This window comes from Falco punctatus (genome assembly GCF_963210335.1).
Source record: "Falco punctatus genome assembly, contig: scaffold_25, whole genome shotgun sequence".
Lineage (NCBI taxonomy): Eukaryota > Metazoa > Chordata > Aves > Falconiformes > Falconidae > Falco > Falco punctatus.
In genome coordinates this window covers 1,403,768-1,421,206 of record NW_027660064.1, presented here as the reverse complement: position 1 = coordinate 1,421,206, position 17,439 = coordinate 1,403,768, and the positions used below count along the sequence as shown (strand labels likewise).

Below are 17,439 nucleotides of genomic sequence, written 5' to 3'. Positions count from 1 at the left end.
TGGTTCACACTGCAGAGTCTGTGAACGCACTATGGGTACCACAGTCCTTGACTTCTTGAATACGAGCTCTGCTCTGCAAAGAATGTGACAGGAAGCAAATACTGAGGAATTTTCAGTATGGATGGCTGGAAGTTAAACAGACTTCTGTGCTGATCTCCATAATCAAGGGCAGGCTGTCTTGCTCCTGCAGCTGAGATTTGGGGCTGGTTTTATGCATTTTTTTGGGAATCTTTTTTTCTTAGATGATGTGAATCTTCATGTCTGGGCACTGGAGCACAAGCTGTTTCTAGTAGGTCATGCAGATCTCTTTCCCTGCTTTGTCTTGATACAGGTGTTCCAGCTGCTGAAGCCATTTTGGGGCTTTCATGCAGCAGGGGCTGCCATCAGCTCAAAGTGAAGATAAAACTGCACTGCTGAACGGGTCTAAAATGTGCAAAAAGGTGTGGGGCATGCACAAAACTGTATCTTAGTTTGAACGATGTGCTTGCTTGCTTATTTTCCTGCCACCACAATAAGCAGGATGGGGCCTATGCCTGTGCTTGATGAGACTTCTCCAAAGAAACCCCCTTGGTGATTCATTTAGTTTAAACCCCTTTTTCTCTCAGTAGAATTAAGGATCTGGGCAGATGTCAGCCGTTTTGGAAAGGACTCCTGAGTTGCTGTCCCAGAGTTGGCCTTACGACTTCTAGTATCTAGAACCTCCTCCTAGTGTACCACACCAGACATCCTGACAGCAACAGCATAGGGTTTTTCTCTTTTTCTCCTGCTGTGAACAAAATAGTTATTTCTAAGTATTTTCCAAAGAGTTTAGATGAACAATTTTAGGCATCAGGCATCAGGGTGTTTCTTCTGTGAGGATGGAAGCAAACGGTAGGGGCATATGCAGACTATGAGCATTAGCCATGGGGACCAGGAAACTAAGGGAGTGAAGGGAGGAGAAAGAATGGAGGCTCAGCCCAGAATAAAGTGGATATAACATCCCTAACCAAGCCCATTTACCTGGATTTGCACTGTGTCCTGGACTTCTCAAGGTTGACGCTAATAGGGTCACATTCATGTTACAGAGAGAAATGAGTGGCCTGGTTTGCATTACTGTATTTCATGAAGCAAACTACAAATCTGATCAGAATGAGGTATAAAATTGCAGATGTATATAGCCTCTGTGTGTGTGTGTGTTTATGTGCACGTGTGTACAAACACACAGATTACTTCCAAGAAGCACAATGTATTTGTGGTAGTCTGAAGGTTAATCCAGACTGGGACTTGATTTCCATATTCATTCACTGAGAACCCATACAATCTTTGTAGTAAACAACAAAACCCCCAAATATATTGGAACAATGAGCATTCCTGCAGTCAAATACAGCAAATTCCCTGATGAGTTATGCTAGGTCTACTCTCTCAGGTATTAGCAGGAGAGAGAGGGAGAATCTTGCACTCAAAAACTTAAAGATCCATAAAGATGTTCTTTTTTTTAGCAAGTAATAATTCTTTGGAAATTAAGGCTATTTAAAAGCAATACCATCCCAATAAATGCATTCAGTTACTTTGTCAAGACAATTTTATATTTGTTTCCTATGATGTTGCCATGTGCATCCTAATCAGTGTTTTGCTGTAATTGTAATTAGAGACCATACCTCAGAGGCAGACTCCTTAAAAACTGAATGAAAGTAACAAGCAGTGGGTGGTAACAGAACTGAGTGTCTTCTGCATATTTACAATGGATTAGGCTTTTTTATTTGAGGGTCAGTGCAGCCTTAACCTATATGCAGTGGTTTATGGCTAATGCCAGCATTGCTTCTGGGTGCAAAGCATGTGTGAGAAATTTCTGCATGCTTGATGTACTTAAAAGGGAAGACAGGAACTTAAGAAGATCTCTTTCCTGCCCTACTCATTTTCCATAATTGGCCCCAACTTCCTCCTAAGTCTTTTCCAGGTAGTGAAAAATGAAATGTGTGTTGGAACCCAGCTTTTTGCCCCTTCAGCTGTTGGCACATCTGTTCATCTGCTGAGGATGAGATGCACGTTACCATATGGCTGAAATGTTAGCGACTGAATTTCTGATGACTGCTTCCATAAAGCCAAACTAATGTTTCAGCAGCATGTCTCTTACCAATTGATATGCACAGAACCTCAGGTTTGATATTTTAGCTCTTCCTCTCTTTTTCAGGGCACAAAAAAAGAGAAAAATTAGCCTTCTTGTTTACCCAGAATCTATTGTCTGAGTGCACATGCCCGTGCATCTCTGTGTGTCTGTGTCTAACACGGGATGGCCCTTGGTGCCAGGCTGTCACTACTACTGCGTGTGTCAAGTGCTACAGGACTGTAGCTGTTCCCCTCATTTTATCCGCAGCTATGGCTAACTCTGTGCTACAGACAACAGACGAAAGGAATAGTTTTTGCAAACAGCACAATGTTCAAAATGCCTTTTTATCCTTTTCTTTTGGTGCAAAACTTTAAAGTTTTTGACTATGTACAGAGTAGTTTTCTAAGTGTGTGCTGACAACGTATTTATTTGCATGTGTGCCTTTTGAGTGTGAAGAGTGAGTGAAAATGCTTTGTGCCATGTCTGGATGCAGATTAGTTTTGGCTAGGAAAAGGAAGATGTATGACAAACAAAATCTTTTTCTCCTGCTGTGAACAAAATAGTTATTTCTAAGTATTTTCCAAAGAGTTTAGATGAACAATTTTAGGCATCAGGCATGAAAATTATGCGCAAACTGCATGCTCTGACATTTCTGCATTTGCTGCTTGTGGTGCATTGTGGCTCATAATTACTTGGTTTTGCTCAGTGACTGAGCTATTGAACTTGAGAGAAACAGAGCTATAGAAATCTATAGTATGAGATGGAGATGAATGAAGAGTGTGAGCACCTGAAGAGCAGTACTTCCGCGCTCTGCTTTACAGAGATGTTTTCTCTCTGTTTCATGAGTGAAGAACCTGAGTCTGGAGTCACTAGGTGAATTGCTGCCGTCACACAGTGATGCAAAATAGGCAGAAATAGAAATGGGAATGCCTGACTCCGCATGTAGAAAAGTTCAGGTTTGGAAGTCTGACAAACAAATAAAAGTTGGTGCTAACTAGTTGCAGCAGGCAGCTTCTCTTGTCCACAAGCATGCTGCATTTGCTATGAAGCAATGCAAAGGAAGGAGCAGGAAAGTTGCTCATCTTCCAAGGAACTCAAATCCCCATGAGAAGATTCAAACGTGTAAATGCCTGCTTACATATTTTTTTTTGAAATTCCCTTTACTTAGTTTTTGTTATTCTTTTCTTAATCTCATCTAAGTTTTTGTTTGATTTAAGCACTCTGTTGCAGTGTAGTCACAGCAACAAGTTTACTTCATTGAGTCTCTTTTTTAGGAATGTAAGATTTAAAAGAAAAGAAAAACAAATTCAGACAAGATAAGCCTTCATGTGGTCCTGACCCAGCATTTATTCATAGTCATGGAGGAGGTGTGAGTGAGGAGTGAGCGCAAAGTTGTTCATGTGCATTTGTCTCCTTGAGTTCACTGGAGGCTCTGCTTGTGCCTGTGACTGTTTGTAGGTATGCCTTTGAGTATGTTGTGTCCAAATACGATGTACATGGTAGAAGAGACCATGTAAGAGTTCTGGTCACAGTGACGCTGAAGTTACAGTTGCCTGCCTGTACCGGCGTTGATCTAGGTAGTCCATGAAACAATCACAGAGAAAGCACAGCAGCACAAACTTCAGTGAGAATTCCCTACACAAACGTAGGTCCGCGTTGATGGAGCTCCTATGTGATGTCTTCTCAGAGTACCAGTGTTAATTTAGGAACATTGAACTACGGCAGACGGGCACTTGCAGTCATATCTGAAACTGCAGTATAGACACAGCTCTGACTAGGGCCTATCTGTACACAGTTTCACATTGCTGTAACAGTAATTGTTCAGAAACATTCCTAGCGGCATTTGCACAGCTCTCTCCTGGGGTGCAGTTTTACTAGTGAAGAGGTGATGCATGCTCATCCCACCATTAGTAGGGCAGTGACTACACTACATCAGTTTCTAGAAGAGGAGAATAAGAACAATACAAAACCTGTCTGCAGAGATGCCCAGTGAACGATTGAAAGACTTTTGAACGTGTCAGCTCTAATTAATGTGTTTGACAGCTGTAAGCCAGCTCAGGTGGTGTGTACTTTAGCACCCCCTAAATTGGTCAAGGCATGTTCCACCTAGTGTTTAATTTGATCTTTCTAGCATGTATTAAAAGCAGTCACACCTTGATTGCACTAGACTCTTCTGAAACACTACTTCCAAAGGAGTAGCTAACAAGGTTCACCTGCCTATCCTAAAAAAAGTGCTGTTTGTCCACATTTGTATATGCATGTGAATTAAGGGAGAGACCCATGGCTTATTTGTCTGTGGCACTGTTTGATGTTGGGATGGCATGCCTAATGTTATCATCTTTCCAACGGTCACAATTTTTTAATTGTTTTAACCCAGCAACAGATTCCAACCATACCCAGATTCTTGGATAACCAGTTTTTCAGTGTATCTTTTTGTTACTGTGATTGTAGGAGGGAAGGCAGGCAGGAAGTTAGGGAAGTGGAGTAGCACAGAGTATATACACAAGTGTTGGGACACAGCCAAGCTTTAGATTAATACGTGACTGTCGTTTCACCATCTTTTGATACACGGAGTTTTTCTGAGCAGTGGTGCAGAGTGGAGTAGCACAAACAAAGGCTTTAAGGGAAAGAGAGAATCTGATGGAGGCTTTCTTCTGCATTACATCTCTGGTATCTCAAGTCTTTCACAACAGTTATGAATTAGCAATAAATAACCTCTGAGGACAGAGGAATAGAGAAGGATGCATTTTTAATTGCAGGATGCACAAAGAAGTATAGTAAATAAGTACAGGGAAGCTGTCCAGCAACTGGGACTCCAAAGGTGGCAGCTCTTGCCTTACAATGGTCAGAGAGAACAGTTACTATAACAGCAGCTTTGATACTTAAAGCCTTATTCCATTAGTGATTTCTGTAAATGTGTTTTTTACATCATAGAGACATCACTTGAGTGTAGCTAAACTTGTTGTTTCCCAAAACCTTTGCAGAGAAGGGCAATCTCTTGCTCTGTTGTGGAGGACTAGAACACTGGAGTGTCACGTCAGTAAAAACTTGCTGTTGGTTTTAAGAGAAATCGGATTGTGCCCTTTAAACTTCTTGTACAGATCTCAAGGTTGATTCTGATCTACATAACCCCAAGACAGCTGAACTTCAACCAGTAAGGAAGAGCGGCGCATCAGTCCTCCTACCATCTCATAGGTTTTCCAGTGCCATGTCCTTTGACAGCACATCACAAAGCAAAATGGTCACTTGGTGCACAGCCAGCCTCCCAGGGCAGTTGCAGGGTGATTCTTGCTGTGCAGTATGTGCAGCAGCGTACAAAGGTCTCTGAGCTGTGGGCCAGGTGACTGTTTACAGTGTAACCAGTATACCAAGTCAGAGAGAGAACAGAAAACGCGTTCCCTGCATGTGAAGTTATTCATGATTTAGAAGAATGGAGCAGCTAGTTTAGAGTTAGTCCTTGTCTCCCAGATAAAACTTCCTTCACTTCTCCCCGACATTTAATTCCTCTAGGGTTAGAGTACTGATCTACTGAGACTGGTCACAGAGCTATACAGGGCACTTGTAGGGAAGGTGGTTTGGAGAAGACATTTTGTGAAAATAGTTTGATGAGGAGAGAGTTCCTTAAAGCACCATTGACCACCCCCAACCCTGACCACGCCCAACGTCTGACCCTAAACCCGACCCCGACGTCTAACCCTAACCGGCGCCTAACCCTAACCAAGCGCTCCAAGCGCGCGGCTGCAGTACCCAATTCCTGGCCGCCAGGTGGCAGCAGCGCCCCACCAGCCCCGTGCTGAGCAGGGGCCGCGCGAGCACTGGGCGGGGTCTCAGCCCAGTTTACGCCACCGGAGCCCGGGAGTGCCCGCTGCGGCTGCGGGGTGCCCTGCGCTCTGCCCTTCGCCCACTCGCAGCCCAGCCGCTATTACCCCTTGCCTCCGTACTAAAAAGCACCCGCGTGGTTCGAGTGGCTAAATCCTTTGCATCTGACAGCTTTACAGTTGGGTGGCTCTTTCTGCCCGTGCCCCCGGCCCACCAGGAGGGAGCAGCAGCAGCATGGGGAACCCCTGGCACAAGGTGCAGGGGGGGCGGTGCATGGTGGGGTCCTACGGATAAGCCCCGGCGATTGCTGTTGTTCCAGGAGAAATTTAAACAGATGCGGGTACCACTGGGCTTGCTTTAGTCACAACTCAGAGCCGGGCTGCCACCCCAGCGAGTGGCAGGAGCAAAGGGATACAGCACGGCTTAGATATGCTTCTCAAACCGTTGGGATACAGCACGGCTTAGATATGCTTCTCAAACCGTTGGGATACAGCACGGCTTAGATATGCTTCTCAAACCGTTGGGATACAGCACGGCTTAGATATGCTTCTCAAACCGTTGGGATACAGCACGGCTTAGATATGCTTCTCAAACCGTTGGGATACAGCACGGCTTAGATATGCTTCTCAAACCGTTGGGATACAGCACGGCTTAGATATGCTTCTCAAACCGTTGGGATACAGCACGGCTTAGATATGCTTCTCAAACCGTTGGGATACAGCACGGCTTAGATATGCTTCTCAAACCGTTGGGATACAGCACGGCTTAGATATGCTTCTCAAACCGTTGGGATACAGCACGGCTTAGATATGCTTCTCAAACCGTTGGGATACAGCACGGCTTAGATATGCTTCTCAAACCGTTGGGATACAGCACGGCTTAGATATGCTTCTCAAACCGTTGGTCAACGTCTGAAGTTTTTAGGAGTTTCCTTTGGTCCTGTCAGTTCTGCAAATCCATCACCTGACTGTCCCAGGTGATTCATCTCCTCAGTTCCAGGCTGCTCCTCAGATCTTGATCTTCTTTCTGCCTGCTTTAACTCACACACTCCTTCGAGTACACTTAAGTCTTTGAACAAGCAATTACTATTCCAGTAGACAAATTTTTCCAAAAACACCTGAATTTGAGAACACCTGTGTACACAACTTGATCATCTGTTGTTTCTCTGCTCTCCCACTGATTAACTGGACTGGGCTTTAAACCAGCCTTGGATTAGGGCTACACTAGGGACAAGGCGTGGTTCTGCCACTTAGCTGCTTCAGCACTTCACATTTCCTAATTCAAAATACTTTTTCTCTAACAGACAACACAGAACAAAATGCCAAGACTCCAGGTGTTACAACAAACAAAAAAGCCCCAAACCCTAAACAGTGCCTCTGAACTGTTTCCCTTTCCATCCAACGAGTGGAAACTTCCTCAGTAAATGACAAGTGTCCATGACCACCCAAGTGACCTGTGCTTACTGAGCAGGAAAGCAAACAATACCTTTTCAGCTGGCACATGTATCCAAATATATACCCAAAGAAACTCCGTCAGCGTAACTTGCAAAGAGCCCTGCGATCTTACAGCCTTACCTGTAGTGAGTGCCCCTCTAGGGAACTGCAGAGCTGTGGACTCTCAGACGTACTGGAGCACATCTCTTGCCTGCCTGAAACGTTCAGGAGGCTCTCGGATATCCAGGCAGCAGCAGAAAGCGTTCTGATTTTACAGCAAGGCTGACCACACTGGCGAGTTTTCTTTTGCATGCTCACACCTGGAAGCCAAACCAGAACAGCTGCACACACAGCAGAGCAATTACTCAGCACACCTACACCAACAGAGCTCTCCTAAAGCACACCTGGAGCCATTCATACCCCAAGTCAACATCTACAGCGGAACTTGGCCACAAGCTTTGACACAATGTCATTTTGCGGTCAAACTGGTGCACATCAAAAAATTAGTAAAACGCACCTCCTCCTCTGCCACGTCAGGTATCGTGCTCCTTCAGTTCAGCTGTAACTGTTACATTATTTCCCAAATGCAAAGCCAAACAGAGCAAATATAACCACAGCATGCTCCTTAAAAAGCAACTCTGCGCAGGCAACCGTTCATTGTGTGTGACCAAGGGAAGATGTGACCACGGCCCTTCAAACTTTCGGGAAGCCTAGGCAGGACTAAACGGTGCTTGCAAACAAAGAACATGCCTGCTCGTTAAGACAGGCTGGTCAAGTTTACCACCAAAACTCTACATCAGCATTTGCCACCCCTGTCCAGCTTTGGGTAGCCAGAGCTGCACTCGGATCACTTGAAAGCATCTCCCAGTAGCGGCCAGTACTAAGCTCAGAACTGTACCTCCCTGACACCTGCATGGCGGAAAACTCAGACTGTGCCCCCTTCTCCTTAAGGTGCCTTAGAGCTTGTGACAGGAATTTCATCCACTGCTTGGAAAAGCTCCAAGGTTGCAGCTTAAGGGAACCAGAGTTCCCTGGGTCTCAGAGTAATTCCAGAGCTAAAGCGGTGACAGACATCAGCTCTAGGTCAGATGATACATGCCAGCACTCACCACTGACCCAGGGTGGCAACCTGCTCCCATCCGCTACCTCCTGACCTAGGAAGCCCCTTAGGGAATTACAGCAGCAGTTTGCCAATGGAAAAACCACAACAGCACGACACGGTGACTCAAAGATCTAAAATAGACCCCTTGCGCCTACAGAAGCTGGTGCTAAAAACACAACAGGTGAACGAGAGAACATTAACTGCCATGACTGATACTAGAGCAAACCTCACTGGGCACTTAAGGAGAACAGCAAAACCAGAATAGTAGCAAAAGCCTGCGTGCCCAGGACTGTAATAAAAGAAAAAACCCTGCCTGGAGATTGTTATGAGCACAAATAATACACATCCTCTTCAGTTGCGATCTGAGTTAAGACAGAAAACAAATATCACAACACACCCATATTGATTAGTTGCAACAGCTCGCCTCTCACCGTGTCTGTTATGGGTCACAGGTTCTCCCGCTTGTCTCAGCTACGTTGGGCACCAGTTGCTGTAGCTGGAGCCCAACTCAGGCAGCCTCACACAGGGCACCCACTGCTGCAGCACAAGCAAGCTATCAGGCTGCAATAAGGCTTTTACCATCAGTCAGATTCTACTGTCTGTGCTGTTTCTCCTTCCTCCAGGGATGGGATGGGATGGGATGGGATGGGATGGGATGGGATGGGATCAGATCCCCTCTCCCACACTCCTCAGGGCTATTTAACTACTTAGCGGGAACGAGCTACAGCTGCTCATCATCCATGTCCCTCAACCCACTGCCTTGGAGGCAAGGTCACAGCTGCATGTTATCAATACTCATCAACCCTCTGCCTTCACTCCTCTGCACTCCAAGAAATTGCAGGAAAGACAGTGACAGAAACCTGTGTTGGAACTAAGTGCCTGGTCAATGCCTCCAAGTAACAGCAGCTGTGACATCCAGCCAGACTGTGAAGGGACAGATGGATCCAAGAATTAAATTAGGGAATGAGGTAAGTAAAAGGCACAGAGAAACAGAGACCTCTGAGTTCTGGAGAGTATATTTTGATGTACCCAATTTCTGGTTTTGTGGCTCAGAAAGAACAGAGCCCAGGTTTTGTCGCAGCAGTTATATGGCTGCAAAGGGAAGGCGAGAGCCAGCAGCAGAACTCCTTCCTGGCACCTTCTGTGTAGGAGCAGCGGCCAGACGTTTTCGGTTTCGGAGCAGGGCTCCGTGGGAGTGACAAAGTGAGGGGACTGTTTTGTGGCCGAGAAGGAAAACCATGACACCACCATACAGGAAGCAATTCCATTTTAATAGTCTCCAAAGTGTCACGGTTCGAAAGGAAGAACAATAGGGTAAGAGCACGAATATGCAGCCAATACCGACAGAAGCAGCGTTGGTAAGCTTCTCAATATTGCTTTTTGGTATTTCACAGGGAAAAACATTGAGCCTAATATTTCTCATCTGTAGAGTTCTTGGGGGCTTTGGGGAGAAGGAAACTGACACTCTTACTAGGTTGTCTGAGAATCACAGTTTACGGTTACTCAATGTCTTCTGGTCTCACAGGATGAGGCAGAGGTATAATTGATTTCTTCTCTGTAACTCTGCAAAGAGCTTTCCTCGTACCTATGGCAAAAGAAAATAATGCTATTATGAAAGACAGTCATTGCACAAAGCCACGTTAAATGACTTCTCTATTACGTTAAGATCATTTTTCAAGAAGATTTCCTAGAATATCTTGAGTTGCAAGTGACCCATAAGGATTCATCAAGTCCAACTCCATGCTCCTTGCGGGACTACCTGAAACTAAACCATATGACTAAAAACATCATCCAGATGCTCCCTAAGCTCTTGACAGGTTTGGTGCCCTGACTGAACGCCCTTTCAGTGGATAAGATTTTCCTAATGTCCAACCTGAACTTCCCCTGACGCAGCTTCATTCCGTTTCCTGCAATCAAGTTTCCTAACTGATGTACTCTTCAGTAGGAAAAGCTATCTAAAGCAGAATACAGAATCCCATTCATCAACAACTATCTGAACTTGTACAGGCCCAGGAACCCTCAACACAAGAACCTTTCCATTCAACTTAAGGCACAACAACCACTTACCGTAAGCATCTTCATCTGGCTCTCCACTGCTAGCAGAGTAGCGCTCCGATAGTGTCCGGTGCTGCGGGCATTCTGGGCGAGCGGGAGTCAGATTCAAATACTCATGGAGTTCAAGATCTGATCCGTTTATTGTACAAACCAGGTACACTTTTATAAGGCACTCTATAAGCGTGTGATAATATGATTGGCTATTTTACAAGCGTATAATAATATGATTGGTTAACAATTGTTTATTGGCAAGATTTCTGTTTCTACTTTTTCAGGCACGTAGGCTCTTTTCTGTTGTTTCCCAGCTCCTCTTATCGCGTCCTGCTGGCCCTGTTTTTGTGCAAGCACCTGCAATTTGTTCCTCCCTCTTCATTCCACTGTTCTGATTGTGCCCTCGTCTTATTTCTTCAGTATTTTTCCACTTGCTTCAAAGTTCAGTATAATCATTCAATACAGCAAAAGCCCCAACACCTCCCCCTTTCTTTTTAAATACAGCATTAATACAGCTTTGGAAACATTGTAAAAGACAAGGCACTAAAAGTAACAAAAGAATAACAAACAACAATATATTATGCAAAGCAGAAGCAAAAGCAATATTCATTAGGCCTATTCCTAAAAATAATGCCATCGTTCACATTTACAATAATGTTGTATTATATGAGATTCAAAACTTTTTCTGATAATGCGAACCCAGAAGATGAGTTCGTTTCGATGTTCTGCTAAAAATATCTGTCCGAAGGCTTCATAAGATTGTAAGGCCTCATTTACACCTGAAAAGTAGGGGCATGTGTCCCAGTAAGAAGGGAAAAACCGCCGGAACTGAAACGTAGGAAAACCTTCCGCCTATATGCTCCAACCCTTTTACAATATCCACAATATAGAGTAACTGTTGAATTACAAGAAGTAGCACATATAGGACAAGAATTTTCTGTTTCTATCGGTCCTTGCCCAAAAAGATCCTGCAACGCACGCACGATACGGTCACAGTGTAACAAAGACAATTCACCGGAGGGTAATTGACATTGTATCTCCCGAGGTGACTGCTGCAAGATGGGCAGAATAATGTATGTTAACTTATCTACAAGCCGCTTTTCTTCATTTGGTCGTGGCGGTCGGAATAACCTTTCTCGATGCTGTGCCCACTGAGCCCACTGATCCCTCCTGTTCATTTAGGAGTCAATCCTGTCGTAGTCACCCTGCTTTTTCTTTTCAGTGGGTCGGTTTTCAATCCACGGGCGAACCCATTTTGCCGGAATCCACTTGGTCACTGCCCCTGTGGAGATACATGCATAACCCCGACCCCACGTTAATAAATTATGAGGTCCTGACCAACAATTTGAGACAGGGTCAAATACCTGGACAGCTATGTCACGATTCGAAAAATCGTTGGGATTGTTAGAAAAGTGATAGAAAATCGGCTGTTCAGTACATTCCGTTCTGGGATTCAACCAGTTCAGTACATAGCATGCTTTTGCCACTATTACATGAGGACTCCTCTCCCCCTCTTTTCGAAAAACAGACAGGTAATGTTTCAATGATTGATGGGCACGTTCAATAATTGCCTGACCACCAGAATTATTCGGAATTCCGGTAACGTGCTTCACCTGCCATTGCAGCAAAAAGGTCTTTATTCTGGCACTAAGATATGCAGGGGCATTATCTGTTTTTACCATATCTGGGCGGCCCAGCACAGCCATGGCTGACATCCAATGCTGAATACAGGCAACAGCATTGGTAGATTTATGAGCAGTCGCCCAAATAGCTTTCGAGCAGGTATCAATTGTGACATGGACATATTTAAGTACTCCAAATGGGGTGAATTCTGTAACATCAGTTTGCCAGATTTGTCGAGGTTGTAACCCTCTAGGATTTGTACCTTCCTGTTGAAGAGGTGTTAACCTGGCACAATCAGGACAGGCCGCTATGACAGTCCTAGCGTCTTGACGACACAGACCAAACTGTTTTTGGAGAGACCGGGCAGATTGGTGAAAAAAGGCATGTGACTCTGTTGCTTGTTTTAGAGGAGAATTTTGTAATACTGGGGATGCCACCTGAGTGTCTATATAAGCATTACCTTCTGATAAGACACCAGGTAAATCCAGATGACTTCTGATATGCGTGATCCACCAAGGAAATTGTCTAAAATTTATTTCATTCCACATCTGAATAACTAGGGCCATAAGTCTGTCATTCGTAAAAGACCCTAAAAGGGAACGCGAAAGACGCGAAACTATTCCAACAACATATTTAGAATCACTCACAACATTAAGAGGGACATTGCGAAATTCCTGAAACACCATTAACACTGCTCTTAATTCCAAAACTTGAACTGAACCTTCCATTTGTTCTATATGAGAAATCCAATTGTTCCTGTCATCCCTATAGGCATAGCCACACTTTTGAGTTTTGCTACTAGCGTCGGTAAAAACCGTAAGTGCATTTTTTATAGGATTTTGTTGCTGTAAAGATTTTTCCTCCAATACTAAGGAAGTTTTAAATAAGGGATGATTGGGATAATGATTATCTAATTGAATACCTAGGGTTGCCACTGCAAAACACTCAGAAATCTGAATCCACCAGTCAGCCAAGGACAAAATTTTCACAGGTAAAATAATTTTTTCAGGGTCGCAGCCTGCGAGAGTACGCAAACGTTCTCGTGCCTTCAGCAATAACTGTCCTACTGCATCCACTCTAGTAGTAACTGTGGCTTTTAAGGTGTTACTGTGGAAAACCCATTCTAACCGAATCATAGATCGATCAACGGGCAATTGTGCTATTATAGCCACAATTTCTGTGTCTCGGTTATACACGAGTAGGGTAAATGGACAATTCAATAGTCGCCTGTCCACTCCAACATTTTGAATTTTCTGTGTAATTTTCTCTAGGGCTTTTTCAGCTTCAGGTGAAAGAGATCTGGGATCAGCGGGTGACGAGCCACCCTTCAATAATGCCAATAAAGGAGCCAAATCCATATTGGTAATTCCACAGAAAGTTCTTAACCATTGAATGTCTCCGACTAGTTTCTGGACATCGTTGACGTTTTTTATATTTGGGACACTAATAATTTTTTGTGGCTGGATTCTTGTTTCTGAGATGCGCAGACCAAGATAATTCCAGGGCGCTAGTTTTTGTACCTTTTCTTTTGCTATAACCAATCCAAAGGTCTGCAGACTCTGTATAAGTTCCTGTTCTTTTTCAGGGGCTAGTGTGTGAGGGCTGGCTATTAAGAGATCATCCATATAATGATAGGTAATAAGGTTAGGATTATTCTCTCTCCAAGATTGTAGAGCTAAATCCACAAACCACTGACATATTGTTGGGGAGTTTTTCATACCCTGAGGTAGTACTACCCACTCATACCTTTTTGCTGGAGCGGCACGGTTTATAGCTGGTACTGTAAATGCAAATTTTTCACAATCATCCTCATGCAGAGGAATAGTGAAAAAACAATCTTTTAAATCAATAATTAATAGGTCCCAATTTTGTGGTAACATAGTGGGAGAAGGCAGTCCAGGCTGAAGGGCACCCATGTCAACCATTTTTTCATTTATTGCTCTTAAATCATGTAATAATCTCCATTTTCCTGATTTCTTTTGAATTGTAAAAATGGGTGTATTCCATGGGCTAACAGAAGGTCTGATGTGGCCTAAATCCAATTGTTCTTGGACTAATTCTTGAATGTGTTGCAGCTTCTCTTGAGGTAAGGGCCATTGATCAACCCATACGGGAGTTTCTGATTTCCATTTTAATTTTAAGGTTGGGCGAGAGCTGCTATCAATGGCCCCAATCAAAAATCTGTAGAGATTCTCATTCCCCATTGGGAAAGTACATCTCTACCTAACAAGGACAAGGATGTGTGTAGGACATAAGGTTTTACCCATGCTTGATGTCCTTCTTGATCCATGAAAAGAATGAAGTTTTTACTGACCTGTGTCAGACGACTTCCCCCAATGCCTGAAATGGTTGAACCCGCACTATCTAATTCCCACATGGTAGGCCAAACTGAAAAAGGAAGAACAGTAACATCAGCACCAGTATCAATCATCATTGAAACATTAGGAAGATTTAGACCTTGTGGACCAGATATCTTAACATTACATTTTGGCCGCTCGGCACCAATAAGTTGACAAAAGGCAATGTTAGGCATACCCGTTGAGCCAAATGCACCTTGACCCCTGTCCTTTTCTCCTTTTTGAGGGACAGTAGCTTGGAATGGAATGAGCTGTGCAATAGTGCTTCCTGCTGGAATATGAACAGGTGGAGAAAAAACTTTTACCATAATTCCAATAGGTCCGGTATAATCGGCATCAATACAACCAGGAAGAACAAAAATCCCCTTTTTTGACGCAGAAGAGCGTCCTATAAGGAGTGCAGATAAACCATAACCCAAAGGACCACTAACTGTAGAAGGAAGTACATGTACCTTTTCATCAGTGATATTTACAGGTTCTGCCACGGCCAAATCGACTCCTGCGCTTCCTCTGGTGGCTGAATACAGCTTGCCGAGGCAGCCATGAATTTTGTTGGGTTCTGGGGATATTTCTTGGCCGCGTCCCTCAGAACGCGGCTGTCCCTGTTTCCCGGAACAAAGAGGGGTGTGCCATCTTTTCTAAATTTTGAGCGACAATCGGCCGCTTTATGACCAAATTTTTGACAACGCAAACAATTTCCATTCAACAGAGACTTTCCTCCTAGATTCTTTTTGCAGTCACGTTTAAAGTGACCTTCCTGTCCACATTGATAACATTTTGGCTTAGGACCCTGGTCCCCTCGGCCTTGTACCTTGTTGTTGTTTAGAGCTACTGCTAGAGCATTGGCATGTATTTTTGCCTTTTCCTCTTCCTCAACCAAAGGAGCCCTTGCGCATGCCTCTATCATTTGAGCGATGGATGCCCCAGGGGGTAAGGATGCTATAAGTTGCTTACAAGGGACATTTGCATTTTGTACAGCGATCTCTTTAGTCAACATAATCTTGAGATCTGGAGTGACATTAGGAGCATTATCAATGGCGTCTCTTAACCTGTCAACAAAACTAAAAAAAGATTCATTAGGTTTCTGCAAGATTTTGGTATATGGTAAGGTTGGTGTATGCAATTGAGGTAACGCCAAGAAAGCTGCTAACCCAGCTTGTTTCGATTGTTGTAACACCCTGGTATGTAACGCTGCTTGTGCAGGTCCATCACGATAAGGACCTGTACCCATTAAGGCATCTAACGGCGCTACTCGTAAGGGATCTCCTTGTGGCAATTGAATGTTTTCTATAAGTTTCACCTCTAGATACTCCTGCCACTTTGCTAACCAAAGCATGAATGTTGTTGGAGACAGGATAAGCTCCATAACTGCTCTTAGGTCGGCCGGCACCAACTCAGTATACTTAATTAAGGCTGTTACTTGATTTCTCACTAATTTATTATTATGGCCATACTGCATTATGGCTTTTTGAATGCCCTGCACCAATTTCCAATCCAGGGGTTCCCATGTCGGCTGACCCTGTCGCAACACTACAGGAGCAGCTAATGGGGTAAACGAAAAATCCCCTTCTATGGTACAATTCTCTACCAGGCCCCTGTATCGCCTTCGAGGGTCAAAATTAGGGTCTATAGGTACCGCGCGCGCATCTTGTTCAATTTTATCCCCCAGAGCCTCTAACCCCTCAATTATAGCCTTATGGGCACTTTTATACGCCTTTTTAACATCTTTCTTTTTAGAGTCCTTGTCGAGCCTCTCCATATGATGTAGTAGGTTGGACATCTTCTTTTCCTGCTGTCGCAGCTCTCTCCGTAGTGCCGAATAAGGCGTCGGTGCTGCCTCTTCATCACTACTGCAAAGACTGCCACTTTCGGGAGGTAAAGGAGGCAGATTGCCAAACAGTTCAGGCTCAGTCTCCATTTCCTCCCCTGGTGGAGCTGTGGGCTGTGTTATTCCCATCCCAGCAGTCTTACATCCAGTACTCGTAACTGCCGGTATTAATGTCTGTCTGCCGCTTGCCGTTTGTTCCTTTTCAGGACACCAGGGTGGCAATTCATCATCTAATCCCCACGCTATTCGTTCAGCAGTAGTCATTACTGGATAAGCTTTAGATGTATGATCGGGGGGGGTTTTGCACGGAGGCTGCCCCTCTGGCTCTTCCTCCGGCTGAGCGGTAGGATCGCCGGGAGACCGCACTGCAGCTTTAACAGCTGCAGCGACTTGTGCCTCGCCGTGTAACTGCGCGACCATACCCCGTACAGCCCGATACGTGCGAGCCAAAGTCTTTACCCCCTTAGTCCCGACTTGCACAGATTCCCATAAGTCCTCTCCCACTTTCTTCCATGTTTCAGTACTATATACATCTTGCGTAGAAGCAAGGTAACCACGGCGGCGACTCCAACATAGCAGATCAATTACTGCCTGCCGTGAGACTGGCGTTTCAGTTTTCTCTGCCAGTTTCATCAAACTGTCTACGATTGCTTTTTCCACCACTGATGCAGTGATTCCCATCCTGCATAAATTTCCTGACTCACCGGTCAGCCGTGCACGTTCCGCCTTTCTTCGGGCGCCCAGCTCTCTCTCCGCTGGCAGCAGGATCCTTGCCGGCTCCGCAGCTTGTAACACGATCCTTAACGAATCCTCCTGACTTTTCGACCGATCCACACGTCGGGGTCACCAGATGCTGCGGGCATTCTGGGCGAGCGGGAGTCAGATTCAAATACTCATGGAGTTCAAGATCTGATCCGTTTATTGTACAAACCAGGTACACTTTTATAAGGCACTCTATAAGCGTGTGATAATATGATTGGCTATCTTACAAGCATATAATAATATGATTGGTTAACAATTGTTTATTGGCAAGATTTCTGTTTCTGCTCATTCTGGCACGTGGGCTCTTTTCTGCCGTTTCCCAGCTCCTCTTATCGCGTCCTGCTGGCCCTGTTTTTGTGCAAGCACCTGCAATTTGTTCCTCC

At 44.6% G+C, this 17,439-nt stretch overlaps 1 protein-coding gene and 1 long non-coding RNA gene across 4 annotated transcripts; both read right to left on the bottom strand.

Moving 5' to 3' along the window:
* Positions 1-9,690: 9,690 nt before the first annotated feature.
* LOC308058150 lies at positions 9,691-10,561 on the bottom strand. The gene is made up of 2 exons (XR_013925685.1): positions 10,508-10,561; positions 9,691-10,025 (listed from the first exon to the last, which is right to left on the bottom strand). It is a non-coding gene; the product is annotated as an uncharacterized lncRNA (long non-coding RNA).
* A 1,076-nt stretch (positions 10,562-11,637) lies between these two features.
* LOC308058136 (uncharacterized protein) lies at positions 11,638-16,992 on the bottom strand. 3 transcript variants are annotated; one of them, XM_080412124.1, is made up of 3 exons: positions 14,594-16,992; positions 14,424-14,497; positions 11,638-11,768 (listed from the first exon to the last, which is right to left on the bottom strand). In XM_080412124.1, the coding sequence occupies exon 1, from the start codon at positions 16,973-16,975 to the stop codon at positions 14,936-14,938; it is 2,040 nt and encodes a 679-aa protein (XP_080268250.1). In that variant the 5' UTR covers positions 16,976-16,992; the 3' UTR covers positions 11,638-11,768; positions 14,424-14,497; positions 14,594-14,935. The 3 variants fall into 3 exon arrangements, with proteins under 3 accessions (XP_080268250.1, XP_080268251.1, XP_080268249.1); XM_080412125.1 differs by having other exon boundaries at positions 14,645-16,992; XM_080412123.1 differs by having other exon boundaries at positions 14,424-16,992.
* Positions 16,993-17,439: the final 447 nt, after the last annotated feature.